Raw genomic sequence first — 22,271 nt, forward strand, 5'->3', positions numbered from 1 at the left:
ATAATTATCGACGAAAAAATTTGTCCGTAAAAATATTCGTCTGTAAAATTCATCAATAAATATCACGATTTGGTTTATTTTTTTTTCCATTATTCTTTCTTGTTTTTATTTTATTTTTACCAATCTAGAAGAATAGAAGTATTTTCGCATCTCTAAACATGGAAGAGAAGAAGAAGATTGAGTGGAATAATGAATATATTTTTCTTTTTTGAATAATATTTTTTAAAATTAAAATATTTATTTCACTGATTATATCTTTTAAGTATTTATTTATTTAAATTTAACTATTTTTTATTTGGTAGTCCTTTAAAACTAAAATATTTACTTATAATAAAATATACTTATAAAATAAATAAAAATTATTTATAAAAAAATTACATTTATTTTTATAATTTATAAAAATATAATATTTCTTAATATACATACAATCAATTTTATTCTTATTATTGTAAAACTATTTTATTAATTAATTTAACTTTTTAAATTTTATAATCATTATAAGATAAAAGTGGACAAACATGTATTCCACTAATAATAAGAATAATATAAATACTAGTTTCTTTGTGCAATATTAATATTGATTAAAATATCTTCAAAATAGTATTTTTATAGTTCAATAATTCTGAAATAAAAGGTTACTGTTTATATATGAATCATTAATGTCAAATTATATTAGTTGAAGGGTGACTTTGTTAAGCCAGACAATGATTACACGTATGCCAAATATAAAGGCCAACGGTTTTTAGTTGGTAGCTAGACAGTTTGGTTTCATTTAATTGAAAATTTAAAGGTTTAATAGGTTCGGAGGTTCTTATATTTATATTTGTGGGTTCGTTTCAATTGGGTCCTCTAATTTTGAAAGTGATCAATTTGGTCCCTAATTTAATAAAATTGAGTCAATAATACCATTTCCGTTAAATATAATGGACGGCGTTAACTTTTTTTAAACATGTGGCATGTTGAGGCATCCTTTTATTTGCAGGTGGCACAATTTTATTTGAAGGATGCTTCAACATACCACATGTTTAAAAAGTTAATGACGTCCATTGCATTTAACGGAAAGGGTATTATTAACTCAATTTTGTTAAATTAGGGAACAAATTGATCACTTTCAAAATTGGAGGACCCAATTAAAACGAACCCACAAATATAGGGACATCCGAACCTATTAAACCAATTTAAATTGAGAAATGAACATTTGACACCTTAGATGAAATATTTGTAAATGATGTATACAAAATTTAATATTAATAAAACAAAAATTGTAATGAACTTAATTATTAACAAATTAAAAAACAATAATTATATAATATTTTATTCTAATCTCTCACTTTACACAACAGAAATAGAAAAAAAGAATGGGTATATATATTTTATATTATGTCATAGATGTAAAGTAATTATCTATATAATTTATTTTTTCATTTATTATGGACTATATTTTCTTCTAATTATATTTTTTATTTATAAAATTTAAATTTGATAACTTTTTCAAGATTCATTTTAGTATTTCCTATGTTGTGAAAATGTGAATTTTGTTTTTATTGTACTGATTTAGGACAGATTTATTAATTTGAAGGGTTTTAGATTAGCAATAAATAAATAAAAATTTAATTGAAAATTTTTGTTTTTATAATATATATTTGATTTGTTTTGATTTTTATATTTATTTTTAATTCAATTAAAATTTATTTTTTGTAAAAAGATTTAATATTATATTTGATTAAATCAATATTAATATTGTTTGAAATTTCAGGTGTCAAAAATTTAGATATATTACATATAAAAATCTGAATCATCTTTTTATTATGAAACCTTTTTATGTTGACATGTGACATTTATAAGTACAAAATTATTCTAATTTTATAGATGCTAAATATAAATTTTAATATACAAAAAATTCAAATTTTAACATGTGAAAATTTTAAATTGCATTAGTGTTAATTTAGTGGAAGGACCACATTTAATCTTTTTTACAAAAATAAGAATTTAATATAAATTTTAAAAAAAGTTAAATTAAGTAAAAAAATATAATATCAAAACAAATTAAATATTAAATATAGAAATTAAATTAGTAATTAAGTCTAAAATAGTTTGTAATTCCAAAGTAAAATTAATCCCTAAAATATTAAAATCCAAATGGTTAAGTTGATTGGTTGTTAAGAAAGTGAAGGTGAATAACACTGTGGAGACTAACATTCATGTTCCAGAAAAGAACAACCATAATTGTAATCCAGAAAAGGTTGAAATTAGCTTTGGACAGTGAAATGAAAAAAAAAAAACAACCACAAGAGGCCATTCACCTTCCTTTATGAACTCCCAAGTCTTGATTCTTTAATACCTAATACATCTTTTTCTTCTTTTCTTAAGCAAAATCTGAACATCTTTAAAAAAAAAAAACACACACACACACACACATATATATATATATATATATATATATATATATATATATATATATATATATATAAGTAATTTTTTAAGTTTTTAATTAATTAATTAATGTCTCATATATATGAATTGTAGATGATAAAATTCAAGTAATGATTTAAGTGTTTCTAATGACTAGAATCAATTAAAGAGAATATTCCTCTTCAAAAGACTGTCGTTTAAATTAACAAGAAAATTAAAAAAAAAACTTTATTTTATTTTTTATTTTATAAAAATAAATTTGATTTACTCAAATAAAATTAGATGTTATAAAATTGGATGTTGACACATCTGTTAATCAAATCACATAAAACATCTATCTTTCTAATACATAATTTCATATATTTTAAATATTTTTCATTTATGTTCAATTATTTTACATAATCACTTATCATCAACCATTTAGTTCCATTTTCTCCAAGTTAATAACATAATAAAATGGTTTATTTAGATTCTTCAAATCATATATTATTGTAGAGAGGAATGTTGCATACATCCTACATCTTCATCCTCACAACATTGCCATCAATTTCTTGTAAATCTGCATTGAGATACGGTCAAATCTTATTAATACACTTTCTACATAACAATAAACCAGTTTAGAAATCTTGTGTATAATTTTCATTGTGTTGACATTTTTATGTATAAGTTTCAGTATGAAACGTACCTCTTACCTGAGATAATGATATCAAAGACTCGCATAAGATTCATCTAAAAAATAAAACATCACATCAGTAGCATGTCTCGTCTTATTGTTTCAGAATTTGAAAATTATAAAAAATAGAAATAAAGTTATTAAAGTTGATCACCAACTTTGTAGGTATGACATTGTCTTACCACATCTCAAGCTTGGGAGTAGCAGAAGGCACTAAAACTTTGTTACGGTATTCACTCAAAGCCCACATCGAAAAATAACTTCTATAAAATGGGTAATGAAGCAAGCAACTACTCTTGTACGCCCCCACAGCCTCCTGCCACAATTAAGTCACAAAAAGTTAAGCAATTTTGGTGCAATTATATTACATAATACATAAATTAGTCACAATTCAAAGGATAGATTTGAGAGGTACTTGTTGGGGCCAATCACCATCTTCTAGCTGAGAATTAATGAGTAACTTTGCAGCACGATGAAGAGGCATTGGATCTCTCTCAGCCTACCATGCCACATTCAGAAAAGGAATATCAACCACATTTACTTTAAATAACATAATAAACCATAAATGTTGAAATCCAGCAGATGCACGGGAAGAACCTGTCCTGCATGAATTAAAGCCATTAGAACCCAAGCTGTTTGACCTATATTTGATCGATTCCCTTCCAGAGGCACGTACGTCTTCAACACACATATGCAATCATTAATATTTATATATAATGACATTTAAACTAATGAAAATTGTAATCATAAATAATAGCGGTTTAATTAGAAACCTTCATTGGACATGAAAGATAACTTTCTCCCCATCCACCATCCTCATTTTGTATAGAGAGTAGAAATTTGACAGCTTTACGAATGGCGGCGCAGTTAGTATAAGTCTTTCCAGCAGCAGCTAAACCTCCAAGTGCGAACCAGGAACTGTAGGTGAAACAAACTCCCCAGATCCCAACCCAAGTTCCATTTTGTGATTGTTCATCTTCAATGTACTCAGTTGCTTTCACAATGAACTTCTCTATCTCTTCCCTTCTATGCTTTGGATATAGTTTTTTGAACAATACTAAAGCCTGAATTGCTGATCCAGTACACTCAATATACTCCTGCTCAACCACTATGTCAGCAAGAAATTCCGCCGGATTCAGAATCTACAAATTAATCAAAACAAAAAAATTAATGAAATCAACATCAGTGAACAATTTTATACACATAGAAATCAACAATTCAAACTTACTTCCAACCACTTTTGACCTAATGCTGGCTCCCACACAGTTACACCTCCATTTTTACTCTGCAGTAATCAAACTTGTAGTTGTGTAAAAAAAAAACATATATAAGCCATATAAATCCGTAGAAACTTCAATAAAGGAAACTTATAAAAAAAAAAAATTAGATTACAGAAAAATATGTCAATAATCAAACAATTAGCATCTAAATTGTACAGCAGTTCAATATATATTGGAGTATAATTACTAATATTTAGAAAAGAAAAAAAAAATTGTTTAAGAGCATGTCAGGCTAAAATGTAAGAAGTGAAAAACTAAATTTAATGTATTTTTAACTTAAAACAAAAAATAAAACAATTTGTTTTAAGATAATGATACTTTGACAATATTTTAATACAATCTACGTGTCATTCTGTGATTGGTCCAAAATTACTCCAGAATCAATAATAATAATAATCATAAACATCAATATGAACCAATCACAGAATGACACGTAGATGGTGTTAAAATGTTGTCAAAGTATCATTATCCTTTATTTTATAGCAGCTGAAAAAAAACAGAAATGATTTTACTCTCGATAGTCAGTATTTAATGATCCAAAATTATGTAGAGAGATGGATTACTCTTGTGCTTTATGCAACCTTTTTCTAGTTTCCTTTTTCACAAAAATTAAAACAACAAACCGTTGATTGCCAAATTAATCATATAAAATTGAAAAGTGTGCTACCAGAAATTTTATAATACTCACCTGAAGAGACAATATAAAATTGACCGAGTCATATAACCTTTCAGGTTCCAATTTTTCTCCTACAATCGCTTCTGGCAACATTGATAAAAGTAGACAACACTGAAAACATATGGATGTTTGGTTAGTAAGAACCATGTAACATATACATGTTGTTAATCATGATTTTTAACAAATTAAAATGTTTCGTAAACTAAGTAGTTAAATACCTTCATACATTCTGCTGTGCCGTCAGAAATTTGTAATCCGTGGTCTCTGTCCGCCAAGGTCCACGACCCTTTAGAAATGTGATGAAACATACTCTTAAAATCCCCAGGACGATTTTCTGCCACCTATAATATTACAATATTAACTCATTACTACCTAACAAAACTAATGAATATTTAGGAGTAAAAGACCAACTCATATAAAGAAATACAACAGTACTTCAAATTCAATCCAATTCAATTATGATGATAAGTTTTGTGAGTTTTTTTATTTATTGTTTAACCCTTTTATTTTATTCAACGTGAACTTCATACTCATACTTTAACATTCAATAAAAAGAATAAATAGTTAATTTATTTTGAAAAATAATTAATTATTAAACTCCATTGTTTAGTTGCTTGTAAGTAATTCTTTGAATGAGAACTATCCGTCCAAAATAATTTGTTAGATGAACTATATACTTTGGAGAAAGTTACTTCACATAAGAGTCTTTTTTGTATGTTTATATAAGAAGCGAAATTGTAATTTTATGACATCGTCACCTGGGACTTCTTGATAAAATCATGTGCTTTTGCAATTGTGGGTCCAAGATCATCAATTAGATTAGTAGCAAGAAAAGCTTGAACCATGAAAGCAGCATCCCATGATTGCGAATTAATTCCCTACATTATATATAGACAATTTTATTAATTAAGTTATCATCTTCTATGGTTATCCTATTATCAGTGATTAAAAATATAAGATGATATTAATTGAGTTGAATTTATACCTGTAAACACATTCCATCTTCTGAAAGCCACAAATAATCTGGGATCCTAGCAACATGCTTCTTAAAAGCATCTCCATCTGGATCTTCTACCCAGCAAGCAAGCATAGAAAAAGCCTACGAAACACAAACATCATCATGTCTACAAAATCTAAAAATTCCAACGGATGCATTTGAAATTATGATGATTACCTTGTTAACACTCCCACTATCTAGGTATCGAGTACTTTCATCTTCGTAGTGAATACCTTTAATTGCTACATCAAGTGCCTTTTCTCTGATCTTATTGAAAGGCCAGCGTGTGAAAAGTGGCTCAGTCAAAAAATAAGCACTGTCCCATATTAGATCTTGTATCCAGTGATGCGGATAATACAGATCTTCCTGTCACCCAAACATTATCTTCATGTATTTTGTTTTTCTTAATTTTAAAATCATTTTTTTTCTTTAATTAATTACGTGTGCTTTTTACAAGTTAATCAAAAGAATTATAAAAGTTTAATTACCTTTGCACATTTGTGACGAGCTTTTTTCCAAGTATTTTCATCGTAAGGTTCAGTAAAAAGTTCTTCTCTCAAATCTGTGATTAGTGGTGTGACCGGACACACGAATCTTTTTCCGTATACATATGACATGGGCATGTATACAGATCGACAATAGTACCACATTTTAGCTGCATTATTTAATTAAGGTGAAAATAAGATACAATTATACTCAATTAAATAATTGACTCATGTGTATATATTGATTTAAATAGTCATATTTTTTAAATAATGGAAAAATAAAAATTAATTATTTAACCAGGATGCATGGGGAGAAAAGTAGGAAGTATCCAAAATTCAGGGGGCAATGGATTGCATCCACTCCAATCAACAATACCGAGTACCTACAACAATAACATTATTTAAATTACTCACAAACTTACATTTGTTTATTTTGTGTGTTTTAAATTATATGAAAGAATGCATACCGAAAGCCAAAATTTTCCCCACGAAGGCATAAGTGTTATGGTACCATGATCATGAATCCAGTTTCTGGCCTTAGCGCAAGCGTTGTTATGACCTCCATTGGGTCCTTCTCCAAGAATTCTCACAGTTACGTAATTGAGTGCGGTACAATACATGGTGCTTGGACCCTCTATGTTTAATCCCCAACCTCCATCTTCGTTCTTCAAATGGTTACCAATAAGAACAAACTTTCAAATTTCATGACAGCTGTATATAATTTAAAGATATAATAATTTCAGCAAATGGAAAAGAACAGGTGAGAAATAGCATGTATGTTTTTTTTTCTTCAACAAGAAGTTCAGTTTGGTATATTGAAGTTGAACAAGTGTACCTGATGATTATACAAGTAACGGAGAATTTCTTTACGATGTTCTTCTGAAATTACAGTATCAAGATGTCCTGTACTGTAGATAGAGATGATCTGCAATGTTTGAGGCAAATAGAAAAGTATTATGTTATATAATTTGTTAAACTAAGATATTGAAAAAACCAAGTCATATATTGACTACAGCATAGTTTGAAATACATTACAAGAACGGCATGCCTCTCACTTTATAAAAAAAAATTCTGAGATTGATTATGTCTCTAAATCCAAATTTTAAAATGATTATAAAGTTAAATTTATGAATTTTGTAAGTCATATGTTTGCTATAAATAGAATTTTTTTTTTCATAATTTATTTATAGCGAAACTCCCTTCTTCCTTTTTCATGAACTCTAATTTATTAAAAGTGATAGTGAAGAATGAAGATATGCAACTATTGTAAAACTAACCATGATAGGAGTGAAGTAGTGAGAACCCCCAAGGTGAGCAGGCCAATGGCCATCACTAGTTTGCAGTGCCGACAGATAATGGGAAGCCCTCTTTATGGTCTGAGTAGCCTTCTCCCATGTAATTTCCTCATCATCTTCTATCTTCACTTTGCTTATTATTTGTTTGAATTCTTTTTGCCTCAAAATCTGCACAGAAATTGAACATATAGTTATATTATTTATTTAATTGATACTTTCCTTTTCGAAATAAGATTCACGTTTTACTGTTTTTCTAATGTCAACAAAAAAAAGGGGGTTTACATGGTCATCCAATCACAAATTTCATATAAAATATTCAATTGAGTTTGATAAATATCATCTTAAAAGTCATATCAATGATTATAAATGCATATTCTTGAGTATATGTTGAAAGTACAGTAGAGGAATAGTAGAGAAAAATTCAACAAAAAATCTAAATTAACGAGATTTTGGTGAGATACCTGAAATCGCCAAAGTCGATCAGCACATGCCTTTTGCTGAAAGCGATTTTGATAGAAATGTTGATGAGCTGCTTCAACCTGTGCTCGTTCTTCGTCAGTTCCTGCTTCAGAATCATACTCCCATATTTGCCTTCCTAAAAAGTTGTTTGTGCTGAATATGTAAGGACTCTTCCCTCCATCTGCTATCTTCAATCTCCACATTTTCTTAATAACCTTAGTTGCTCCTGCACCTTAAATATATGTATACTTTAAAAGTTTCATTTATCATCAACTATAACCTAAATATAAATCATTTATTTTCTTTCTATTATTTTGCTTCTCATCCCTTTTAAGCCTTACCCCCTCCTTCAACTTTAGTTACCTTACTTTCTCTCAATAAAAATAATAATTAATTTTAAAAATAACCAGACTGATTAATCACTATTAGATGTTATTTTATAAACTAATAAAAATTAGTATCTAAATAGTTTATATTATGAATAAAAGATTATAATTATTTAATAAATTAGAATCTAAATTAATTTTTAAATTACCTGTCAAGTATTATATCTTATATTATTATTAATTCTAAATTAATTTCTAACTTAAAATTAAAAATTAATTTAGATAATAATTTATTGTTATTCAATATTAAAGGATAATTTAAACTCTAATTGATAATTTTTATTCAAACTATTTTAGATAATAATATTTTTTAATTTATAAAATGATATATAACTTAGTTAATATAATAGCTAATTTTCTTTTTATTTTTAAAATTAATTTCTATTTAATAACTTTTTTTATCGTGTATTCTTCACATTTCTTATAGTGTTAGTCAAATATGGCTATAATTTTGTTTCCTTGTTAACAAATCCAACCTTCCATTTTCGGTATAAATGACCGAAACCACTAAAAGTACAAAAAGTTTATAGTTTCAACTTGACTAGACAGATTTGTCTATAAAAAGGATTTATTTATTTTGGGTTCTATAAGTCTAGAAAAAGTAGTAAACAGAAGTACAACCCAAAATATGATAAGCTAGAAAGGTGGACGAAAATATGATATGTACAAGTTCTGTGAGTGCATGATAAATTTATTGCTCCATCGAAAAAGATGTTCATCGAGAAGACATAAAACCAATAAAATTTGAGTTTAATTATATAATAAATTAATATTATTTTTTATTTAAAACTTTTAAAATAATAAATTTATAGATTTTTTACTTTTATATATTATTTTATTTTTTCATTTTTATTTAATGTAAAACCTGAATTTGTAATAGCCTGTAAATTAATTAGAAAACTTAATGGGCTAGTAAGTTAGTGAAACCAAAAACTTTGTATTTTAAAAGTCTATTTTCAAACATCTTGGTTCATTAACCAAATTCCATTCTCTCTCTGTTCAGCTCTTCTTTTTCTTTGCCTTCTCTCTACAATTTCTCCTCCTTCTCTTTTCAATCTCTTTACATTGAACCAGTGGTGGTGCCTTATGTTATTAGACGTAATTCCATGGATCTCAAAGGGAGGTTACATGGTGGTGCCCTTTATTATTGGACGTAATTCCATGATCTTCAAGGAAAAAATTCATGGTAGTGCCCTTAGTGTTAGAATGATTTGCATGGTAGCTCAGTCTTGGGGGTTATCCTGAAACTAAATGGTCAATCATTCTCAAGTAGAGAGGTTTGAATCATGTCATGAGTAGTAGCAGGAGGTCCTAGTCTTAGGTGCTTCCAGTATGGTCCAAGGTGAGTGATAACGGACTAACCTCGTGAGTGTGGTAGGGTGAAACCCATTGGCAATGGCTTTGCAAAGCAGTAGAGGCCACCACGAGTGCACGACCCGCGCAATCATTCTAAGTCCGGACGAGTCAAGTTTAAGTGCAACTAGTCGTGTGTGTGAAGTGTAGTGTATCTGTTTTTATTTGCATGTTGCATGTAACTGTTATAACATGATTTTATGTCTAGTTCACCCTTGCTTGTGTGTTTGTGTTTGCTTGGGTAGGCTTTTCTTTTGGTAATGATCATCCACTTGGATGTTAGCAGAGGCGGATGAGATGCCTCTGGAGCAGGCTTTGGAGGAAGACGATTTTGTTGCTTAGTCTCCTTAGAATTCTCTTAGTATTTCTTGTATTTCGAAATACGTTAAGTTTTAAATTCTGACTCATTTTGAAATGACTTTAAGCTTATTAACTTTATTTACAGTCTACTATAACTGTTCTATTTTATTTAAATATGGATTTACTATATTATATACTTCTATATAATTTGGGATATTATAGAATTCACACTTAAATTTTGAATAAAACCAATACTTATAATGTGATTTAAATACGACAAAGGTAGGAAGAAAGAACATGATGAATGATGAAGAAGAGGTAAAGGATAAATCCTCAGTTCTTCACTCTAAATGTCTTGAAGCTAACAAATTGATTCAAGACGAACCCTTTACATTAAATATATATATAATGGAAGATATATATCTGCTTATTATGAATTGGGTGACCCTACTTGTTGCTGTGGTTCCTACAAAACATGAAATGTAATAAAAACATTCAGTTTTTAAATAGCAAGAAAGAACCTACTGCAGATGATAAGTATTGAAGGATTAATATTTCCTTATTTGTTTTGAATCAATCCTTTAAGATAATATATATAATATAATGGAACCATATCTGTCCATATGTATTTATGTGCATTTAATACTCAGGCGTTATGATAATAAAAAGTTGTTAGTAAACATTAAATTTAAATATAAAAATTTAATTTGAAAAAATTAAAAGTATACATCACGTACGTGCAAACAGTGTATATGTTACAGTGAAATGTCGTCTCCCAAGTCATATAACATTTAAAGTTGTTGAATAAAAGTAACTAAATGTATTGTTTTCCAAAATAAGTAAACCAAACAAAATTAAAGTTTTGAACAGACTAATTCTAACTTTACGTTACAATCAAGAGATAAACATATATTCAATCATAATATTTAATAGATTTATTTTTAATCTTATTATGTATTCACTTTTCTCAGTTAGATGTTACTGTAAATGAAAAATTTACATAAAAAATTAATTGTTGCTCTTAATATTTTGAAGTTTCCTATTTTGAAACTACAGCCATTTTTATTGTGATGATCCTTTATAGTCAAATTGATCTTTTTAATATAACGGTTCTAATGAGACAGGACAGTTCTTTCCAAATAACTTTTAAGTTTAAATTTTTGGATGGTTCTCATATTTGTAGGATAATTTTAAGTGGATCCTCATTTTTTGAACGGTCAAAATTCGGTCCATTTACTTGTAAAATTGAGTCAATTTTGCCCTTTTTGTTATGTTTTGATAAACGGTGTTTAACTATAATGATGTGGTGCACACTTAATCTGCTGATGTATACGTTTTGTATTACGTGAAATTTGTTATTAAATCTTGTATAAGTGTTATATGACGTGTTATGTTATATTATTTAATTATTCAGATTAGGGATTTCTTTGGATTAGGATATTTTTAATGAAATAGGGTTAGAGAAAGACAATTATTGATTTGGTCAGTGTGAGAAGACGAATTGGAATCTAAGAGAGCATTCTCTTCAACTTCGATGAACCAATAGAAACAACAAAAAGGTAGTCTGAACGTGGCAAACTACGATTTGGATAAGTGTTTACATTTAGTATCCTGAACAAGATTTTGTCAAACAAAATTGCCTTTGGAAAGAAAAAAGCAAGAAATGCGAAAATAGAATAGATCTGAGAGAAGGAGAGACCTTGGTGAGGTTATCCGCGGCGATCACCACGCGGTTCTTGGTGTCCTTCTAGCACTGCGGGGCATAGACCTTGGGCCACGCCGTGGCGGAGACGAAGAAGACGGGCTTGGTGGCGACGGCTCTTCTGTTGGCGGCATTGTTGGGAGCGCGAAGTCGGTCCAAGGGATAAGTGTGGAGGGTGAGCGAGTTTAGCGCTTGCATGAGGGCGGAGAATGATGGCTGGGTCAAGTTCGTCTTCGTCTTCTCTCGTGTGTTTTGAGTTAACTGATCAAATCCCTAATTCTCTTTCTTTAACCCTATTTACTTAAAAAAATTCTAATCCTAAGAAATTCTTAACATTACTAATTCAATTTTGTGCAACGTTAAAAATTGTTAATTTAGTTAAAAATTCCACCTAATATAATTAAATGTACATCACGTCAGCAAATTAAATGTACATCACGTCAGCAAATTTCAACATCGTCTGTGAAAACTTAAGGGACAAAGCTTAATTGACTCAATTTTTCAAATATTTGGACCAATTGAGACAATTTTACAAATATATAGATCAAATTTTGACAGTTCAAAAAACAAGGACCCATTTGAGATTTTCAACAAATACGTAGGCTTGAAACCTAACTTTCAATTAATTTTTTAACACTGTTTATTTATTTTATTCAACTTATTTATTATTATAAATAAAAAATATAAATAAGTTCATCAATTTTTAAATGTCACTTTTCAAAAAATTAATTATAAAACTGTTCATAAATAAATATAAACAATTTTAATTTATGCAAGACGTAAGTATTTTATATAATTCATATGATAAAACAAACAACATGAATTTCTATATACATGAAAATGTAATATTAAAGAAATAAGGATTCAATTTAACTCAGAATCAAACTAAAGAAAATAAAAAAATAATATCCTTACACAAATTTTAAATCCCTTTAATGTGATAAACATTATCCATCAAAATTAACATTTCAATTAAAATCAAATTACAAAAACCAGACTTCAAATTAAAAAAAAAAACATAACAAATCTTACTATAAATGAGTGTGAAGTTCTGGTACGATCACATAAAATCTTAATATTAAATATTTTTATTTTATAATTTATTTAAATATTAACTAAATTAATTTTACATAACTTATATTTATTTTATAAATATGCTCCTTCGTGGAAAACAAACAGTTTTAAATTTAAGTCTTTCAATAATTTATTTAAATATTAATCAAATTACTTTTCGAAATAAAATATATATTTTCACTCTTTCACAGAACAAAATTCATAACTTTTTATATGTTCTCTTACCAATGATAAGCTTAAGGGAAAAATTTTCTAATGAATTTTTAATATATTTATTGTTAAAGAATAAGTTATATTTAAAATATTAACTTTTTATATTAAATTATTATATACATTTTTTTATGGTTGAATATTCTCCATATTTTTATGTGAAAAGTAAAGTCATATTATTTAATAAAAAATTAGCATGAATTATATATACATGTAACTTCGTAAAATATTTTAAATAAGAGTTAAGTTTGTTTTTAGTTCTGAAAGTAAAATTAGAGTTAGTTGATGTTCAAAATTTTAATACATTTTAATTTCTCAAATTTAGAAGAAAATAGATAAAATGATTTCAATCCAAATTAATTAATTTTTTTATGTTTTAAACAGTATAAATAACTAATATTGAAGTTGAATATTTAACATTTCATTTAATAGTATAAAACTATTAAACAAAACATTATAAAAGTGATAATCATTATGTTGATAAGATTATCATATAACTCATATATTGCAATCATCCATACAAATATATATAACTACTATATTAATATATATATATATATATATATATATATATATATATATATATATAAATATATATATTATAACAAATATAACAAAAAAATATTAAATAAAAATAACTTATATTTAAAATATTAATTTTTTTATACTATTTTTTCATTTTAATTCTATATCTTTTTGTTTCTAATTAATTAATCATTTAATAAAATAAAAATGATTTGTCATTTTGGTTTGGTGTACACATTTTTTTTCTAAGTTTACCCTTTTTAAGTAATTTACTAGTTTTTTTCTTTTAAATTTAACCATTTTTTTATATTCCATATTTTTTAAATTTAATATTTTTTGGACTAAAATAACTATTTATATAAAATATTACAAACGAAATAAATAAAAATTATCGACAACAAAATCATAAAAATATTTATATCTATTTTCATAATTATTATTTTCTGTTGTCATAAAAAAAACACATGCACTAATGAATATATTTTTCTTTAATCTTAATTTTTGAATAATATTTTTTAAAATTAAAATATTTATTTTATTGATTTTATCTTTTAAGTCTTTATTTATTTAAATTTAACTATTTTTTATTTGGTAGTCTTTTAAAACGAAAACAATTACTTATAATAAAAAATACTTATAAAATATTATATTTCTTAATTACAACAGTCAATTTTATTCTTGTTAATATAAACTATTTTATTGATTAATTTAACTTTTTAAATTTTATAATTATTATAAGATAAAATAGGACAAGCATACTTATCATTATGTATTCCACTGATAATAATAATATAAATATCAGTTTCTTTGTGTAATATTAATATTGATTAAAATATCTTATAAATAGTATTTTTATTGTCCAATAATTCTGAAATAAAATGTTATTATTTATATATGAATCATTAATTTCAAATCATATTAATGAAGGGCTACAAGTTCCTCTCAATAATAAACGGGGACTGCATTAAGCCCGACAAAGAATAGACTTATACCATTAAAGGCCAACAGTTTTTTAGTTGGTGGCTAGCAGTTTGGTTTCATTTAATTGAAAAATTAAGTTGAGGTATGAACATTTGACACCTAAGATAAAATATTTGTAAACTATGTATAAAAAATTTAATATTAATAAAAAAAAATTGTAATGAACTTAATTATTAACAGATTAAAAAATAATTATTATATAATTCTTAATTACAATTTATTTTAATCTCTTCTTTTACTCAACAGAAATAGAAGAAAAGAATGGTATATATATTTTATATTATGTCATAGATGTAAAGTAATTATCTATATAATTTACTTTTTCATTTAATATGGACTATATTTTTCTTCTAATTATATATTTTTTATTTATAAAATTTGAAGTTGAAAACTTTTTCAAGATTAATTTTAGTATTTCCTATGTTGTGAAAATGTGAATTTTGTCTTTACGGTATGACTTAGGACCGATTTATTTAACTTGAAGGATTTTGGTTTAGCAATAAATGAATAAAAAATATTGAATTGAAAATTTTGGTTCTTATATTATATATTTTATTTGTTTTGGTTTTTATATTTATTTTTTATTTAATTAAAATTTAATTTTTGATAATATTTTTTTATGAAATTAATATAATATATTTGAAATATTATGTGTCAAAATTTAAATATGTCTCGTGTAAAAATTTGAATTATAAATTTTAAAACCTATTTAATGTTGACATATTATAAGTACAAAATTACTCAATTTTTGATGTATGGTAGATCCAAATTTTAACATATAAGAAATTCAAATTTTAACATGTGAAAATTTCAAATTATATTAGTGTTAATTTAAAGAAAGAACCACATCCAATATTTTTTACAAAAATAAGAATTCAATATATATATATATATATATATATATATATATATATTTAAAAAAGAATTTAAATTAAGTAATAAAAAAATAAATATTAAAAAATATTGAATATATAGATTTATTTACTAATTAAGTCTAAAATAGTTTGTAATTCCAAACTGAAATTCATCCCTAAAATATTAAAATGGTTAAGTTTATTGATTGTTAAGAAATTGATGGTCAATAACATTGTGGAGACTGAACATTCATGTTCCAGAAAAAACAACCATAATTGTAATCCAGAAAAGGTTGAAATTATCTTTGGTCCGTTAAATGAAAATAAAAAAACACACCACAAGATGCCATCCACCTTCCTTTATGAACTCCCAAATTAATTATGTAAAAATTATAAGTTTTATAGAATTGTGAATTCAAGTGTCTTATGATTATCTCTAAAAACAGTGGAAAGACAGTTGTATCATTGACTGATTAACTTTTACAAACTTAAATGATGTCCTTTTCAAAATTCAGTATGCCCCAATTGCATGAATAGTTAAGGTCTATTTCTGCAGAAACAAGTCTAATATATATTTATACCAAATTATAACTTCCAGAAGTATTAGAGCAGGGATTTGAATTTTAAATTTAAAAGTAGATAAAAGCACATTAAAGATGGTTGAAATTTGGAGTGTAGTCAATAAAGGAAAACAGATATTTGGTAAGAGAAAAGCATGCATTGCTCTTTTTCCAGGATTGCTTCACTTATTTTCTAGATCTGCATCTTGTTGTATCTATCTCTTATGTATGACAATGTTGGCTGGGTAAAAGTAATAACCAAGCATTCTCTTGTGTGCTTTCATTCTTCAGTACCTAATACATCTTTTTTATGTTTTTCTTTTCTTAAGAAAAATAGTGAACATTTTTTAAAAATTTTGTCTTTTTTTTTTGTATAAACTTACTCCTTGTTCACATGCTTGGATTTTTAAGGTTTTTCTTCTCTATCCATTCATGACTTTTTCGAGTGTTGTCTCTTCTAACCTCATTTTTGTCACTATTGTGTTTGACAAGTCCATATATGTTTTTTTTGGAAAAGATATTGTTAGTTTATTTGTAGCCGTGATGGTTCTTTAACAATGATTTCTTTATCCACTAGATGTCAACGGCGATTTACATGAAAAGATTTACATGGAGCAACCCCATATTTGTTTGTTAGGAAAGTCTTCTGGGTTGATATTTTGTCTTCTATGTTGTCTTGCAAATCATTAGCAATATAGTGTTACTCAAGTACAAAACCAAATATTTTCACTAAGTCTTTATGGATTATATTAGTAACAAGCTTGATACATACGATTTGTATGCACTAGCTTGAGAAGGAGTATTACATATATTATCTTTTTTTTATATATTTATTTTTTATCTTTAATTAGTTTATTATTATTATTTATTTATATTTTGGTCCTACTCCATATTTCTTCTATTATAAATAGATAACTGTATGTGTATATTCAACATAAAAGATATTAATCTCGTACATAATTTTCACAGTATTCAACACTTCTAGTGAATATAATAAAACAATATTCAACATATTATTTATTTTAATATTAGAATGTATAGTCTTCTATGAAGAAATGACTTTTAATTTTAATTTTAATCTTTGTTTCTATTTTCTTAAAATAAATTTATATGAAACTAGTCTAAACAATCTGTAATAAATATAGAATATTGGTAGGGAGATATACTTAAAATGTTTTTTTAATTATTTCACAAAAATTATTAATTTAACGAACAATTCTATATTCACGCTCACTCATAAATAATGATATATTAACCTTTTATTATTTTTGTAAGGGTGAGTATTGAGATTAATATGTATAGTGTTGAAAACGAATTCCCTATTTCACTGAATTACTAATTTATTTATTGGATTTTATCATGACATAATATAATAAATTTTAAGTAATTATAGGCCATTATTGTTAATTATTATTATTATTTTTTACTTTTTCTTACAACGGCCTAAATCTAAAAACCAAAACTATGCCTTGATGGAAAAGTTAAGGATGTTACTCCCTACATCACCACACATTGCTTCTTGTACTACCACACTTTTTTTAAATTCCAAAATTATCCTTTATATCTTAAAATCTCTTACACCCCTCCTTTTTCCTTGAACGGACGTCGACATCCGTTGAAGAAAAAATTCTTCAACGGATGTGGGACATCCACACATCCGTTTAGTTTTTTTTTTTTTTTTTTTTAGATTTTTTAAGTTTTTAAATTAATATATAAATATTATTTAATTTTTTTAAAAATTATTACTTAACTATTTATAAATTAATTTTATTTTATTTAATAAAATAATTATTATAATTTAATTTATATATTATTATTTTAAATAATAATTAAAATACTTTTAAAATTTTATTAAAATGGATACGGATGTTATCCGTAAAATTTTTTTCTTTTTAAAGTTTTTAGTTTTTTATTATATTATATTTTAAATTAATATATAAATATTATTTAATTTTTTTAAAATTATTATTTAATTAATTATAAATTAATTTTATTTTATTTAATAAAATAATTATTATTAATTTAATTTATGTATTATTATTTAAATAATAAAATAGTTTTTAAAAATTTATTAAAATGGATGTGAGTAATTCATGAAGTTTTTTCTTTTTAAATTTTTAGTTTTTAATTTATTATATTTTAAATTAATATATAAATATTATTTAATTAATTTAAAATTATTATTTAATTATTTATAAATTAATTTTATTTTATTTAATAAAATAATTATTATTAATTTAATTTATATATTATTATTTAAATAATAATCAAAATACTTTTAAAATTTTTTACTGAAACGGATGTGGCAATCCGTTAACGGATCTCGCCACATCCGTTGAAGATTTTTTTTTTTTAAGTTTTTAGTTTTTTTAAGTTTTTAAATTAATATATAAATATTATTTAATTAATTTAAAATTATTACTTAATCTTTTATGAATTAATTTTATTTTATTTAATAAAATAATTATTATTAATTTAATTTATATATTATTATTTAAATAATAATCAAAATACTTTTAAATTTTTTTATTAAAACGGATGTGACAATCCGTGATCTCGCCACATCCATTGAAGATTTTTTTTTTTTAAATAAAAATAATAAATTAAAATATAAAATATGTGAATAGACGGATGTCAACATCCGTTAAACGGATGTTGACATCCGTTTTAGAGAAGAGTAAAATTGGTATGGGGTAGTGTAAGGAGCATTCGGTGGTGGTGGAGGGAGTAACTGCCAAAAGTTAAAGCGGAATGATGACTATTGTTAACTGCATTTCCAAGGCTACACTTCTATAATAATAGAAGACTCAAATAACTTTTATTACTGTACTAGTCATTGTTATGGTGGTGACTTCCACCATCTCCACCGTTGCATAGAAAAAAATAAGAAGAGAATGTTGCAGCGGAATAAGAGAAAATGCGGTAAAAACATTTTAGAAAGTTTTTTTTTTAAAATGTATTTAATGTGTTTTGAAAAGTTTTTTTTAAAACATAAAAAAAATTCATATTAAAAGATATTATATGTATTTTGAAAATTTTATTGCAAAATACCCATTCGGAAATACATTTCATTTAATCCAAAAACTTTATTTCAAAAATCTTATTCTGAAAGTTTTAAAAAACATTTTCCGAATCTAAACATATATTTCTGAAGTCACTCTCTCAAAGGCCAGAATGTATATTTTTAAAATTTTGGGAGTGCACGAAGAAGTTGTGAGATGCAGGAAGTAAAATCCAGAATACTTATGGACTCCGTCCCAATGTTATACGATCTGAAAGCATGGAAGGAATTGGGCCATGGTTGAAATTGACCCAATAGCAAAAATTAAATAACAAATGTAAATTGATGGTAGCAGGAGGACGGGGAGAATAGTGAGAATGAACACGTATGTCTCAGTAGAATTAAGAGCCGTGAAAGGGAGCGTTTCAGCTGATTATTATGCAGTTTTTCCATGACTGTACTTTTAACATATCATATGTTCTTTCAAACTATACATTATAAAATTTTGCATATAAAAGTCACCTTTTTATACTCGGTGCCAATAAGTATAGAAAGTGTTGTTTAAAACAATAACACATTCGGTCGGTTAAGGTTACAATCAATATAAAATATAACACTTTCAATATTAATTTTGGCCTAAGCTAATATAGAAGTGATGTTTATGCCACATACGAAACATATATAATTTTTCAAAAAAACCATATAACATATATTTTTATTCAAAGACATAATAATATTTAAATAATATAATATTTTCAAGAAATACAATTCTAACCTAATATTTATATGAAATACAATCTAATATTTACATGTAATGCTTTTCTATACTAACCCAATAACTATATATATATATATAGGTTTAATTGCTTCCTTTGTCCCCAGTTTGGTTGAATTGTGTCAAATTCATCCTCATTTTTAAAAAAGTTTCATTGTCGTCCTCACGTGGTGTAAAAGTGTCAATTGAATCCAAACATAGAAAAAATTTGTGTCAATGTAGTCATCTCCGTTAAATACACACTAACGGTGTTAAGTGGCTGATTATTTGGCACTAGAGAATTAAAACGTGGCAAATGAGTCACAGTAGTGGTAATGACGTGTCAATGACGTGGCAGTCCTTAGGAAGGAAGAACTCGACGATTGAGATTTCAGATTAACCTTAATTAAATTCAATTTGGAAATTTCAATTCTAGAAGTCCAAATCTTTCCTCAATCCTCGTTTCTGTTCTTGAATAACCCAACTTAGGGTTTGTTTTCTTCTTCTCCTCCCTGTCGCGGCTTCATAAGAAGATGGAGGCACCCATTTTCTTTTTTTTTTGTCGCTTTGTTCGTTCCGCGGTGAGGGAGGCACGAACCTCCTTTTCCTCTTCCCAATTTCTGGTTCGTGCTTCGTAGGGAGGGAAGACTCCCTTTCGCTTCTCCGTGGCCGGTTCGTTCCTGCAGGGAGGGAGGCGATTTTGAATGGCTCAGGCGCGTCTTTCATTTTATCGCGGCGTGGTGGATGTTGAAGCCGCGACGCCTTTGCAGCAGCGGCGCCTCCACGCTAGGTTCGTGTTCCGGCGTATTCGCAGTGAAGGGAAGTCGCGTCTGACTCGAAGTTTGGGGTTCCTTATTGTCGCGACTTGGAAATTTGGGGGTTTCTGATTTTGCGATTTGAGTGGGTTTCTTGTTTTCCTCTCTGTAGATTGGTGTTCTTCATCTTGTAATTTCGGAATATTTTTTTCCTTTCTTGGCAATTTTGGGCAGGTTGAGTCGCGCGGAAGAAGACCCTGTCGCATTTTGTTCTTGATTATTGTTAAGAAGCTGCGGGCAATAGTTGATGGTGTCGCAAGGAGGCGTTAGAATCTGGATGACTCATTACCACTACTGTGACTCATTTGCCACGTTTTAATTCTCTAGTGCCAAATAATCAGCCACTTAACACCGTTAGTGTGTATTTAACGGAGATGACTACATTGACACAAATTTTTTCTATGTTTGGATTCAATTGACACTTTTACACCACGTGAGGACGACAATGAAACTTTTTTAAAAATGAGGATGAATTTGACACAATTCAACCAAACTGGGGACAAAGGAAGCAATTAAACCTATATATATATTATTTACATGAAAAATCATAAAATAATCATTATAGTATTACATTTTGAAATTAAAATGATTGAATATTCAATTTTATATATCGATTTTAGATCTAATTAGTAGAGAAAGTTTTTATAATTTATTACATATTTATCATCATGTCGCTTTCTATACCAGTTTTAGATACAATCAATATAAAAAATCTTGCATTACTTACAAAATTTTCATCGCGTCATTTTTTATATATGATAGATTTGAGCCTGTATAATACGTCACTATAAAAAGTCTATTCTAAACAATTGTAAATGAATATTTTTGATATAAAAATGAGAAAAAAAAATCTCCTAAGAATCATTTGGTGCAAGCTAGTACATTATGCAGGTTTCTGATCTTTTATGTAAACTCGTTGGACAAACCAAATAATTGTTGAGCGAAAATTAAAAATTGTGATTATAGAAAAATATAACCATTTCACTCATAGAGCGAAACAAGACTCGCTGGATGAGCCTATGAAAATAGGCTTTTGGGGGTTTGGTTGGTGAGCGAGCAAAATGGTCGTTGGATAAAAAGTAAATTTTTGAAAGTCAATAGCTTAAGATAATTTAGGATCATTGGGCAAGTCATCTTTCCATTGAGAGAGTGAAATTTATCAAAGTCAGAGAGGCGAGGGAGGCCTCATTCGCTAGTCGAGATAATGCTCGGTAGGTAATTTTGCTAAACATACTCTAATGCTACGATTTTAGTGGGCCAGTCATATTGCTTATTGAGCGAGCTTGTTGTATAAAAAAGTCTCGTAAGACGAGAGTATTAGGCATCAAGTGACAATAATTAGTTTAATATTTATGAACTTTATTTAGATGCTTTTAAATTCTCATTTGTGATGATGTTTTAGATTAATTAAGAAATAAATGAATTTTTGTGAGAATGATTGTGAATATAACGACTTTCCAAGAGAGGAAATACTATACT

The 22,271-nt window shown here is 26.7% G+C and overlaps 1 protein-coding gene across 3 annotated transcripts; it reads right to left on the reverse strand.

The window, feature by feature from the left end:
- Positions 1–2,767: 2,767 nt before the first annotated feature.
- On the reverse strand, positions 2,768–8,498 carry LOC108343015 (beta-amyrin synthase). Of its 3 annotated transcripts, none has more exons than XM_017581018.2 (18): positions 8,280–8,498; positions 7,801–7,986; positions 7,359–7,448; positions 6,991–7,188; positions 6,822–6,906; positions 6,527–6,693; positions 6,216–6,404; positions 6,027–6,140; positions 5,800–5,919; positions 5,260–5,382; positions 5,054–5,152; positions 4,314–4,370; positions 3,859–4,227; positions 3,683–3,763; positions 3,501–3,584; positions 3,268–3,401; positions 3,105–3,141; positions 2,768–2,971 (listed from the first exon to the last, which is right to left on the reverse strand). In XM_017581018.2, coding segments are annotated over exons 1-17 (2,298 nt in total). In that variant the 5' UTR covers positions 8,481–8,498; the 3' UTR covers positions 2,768–2,971; positions 3,105–3,140. The 3 variants fall into 3 exon arrangements, with proteins under 3 accessions (XP_017436507.1, XP_017436506.1, XP_052735436.1); XM_017581017.2 differs by having other exon boundaries at positions 3,098–3,141; XM_052879476.1 differs by lacking the exons at positions 7,801–7,986; positions 8,280–8,498 and having other exon boundaries at positions 2,769–2,971; positions 3,098–3,141; positions 6,991–7,234.
- Between the last annotated feature and the right edge of the window lie 13,773 nt (positions 8,499–22,271).

The sequence above is a fragment of the Vigna angularis genome, chromosome 6 (genome assembly GCF_016808095.1).
Source record: "Vigna angularis cultivar LongXiaoDou No.4 chromosome 6, ASM1680809v1, whole genome shotgun sequence".
Classification (NCBI taxonomy): domain Eukaryota; kingdom Viridiplantae; phylum Streptophyta; class Magnoliopsida; order Fabales; family Fabaceae; genus Vigna; species Vigna angularis.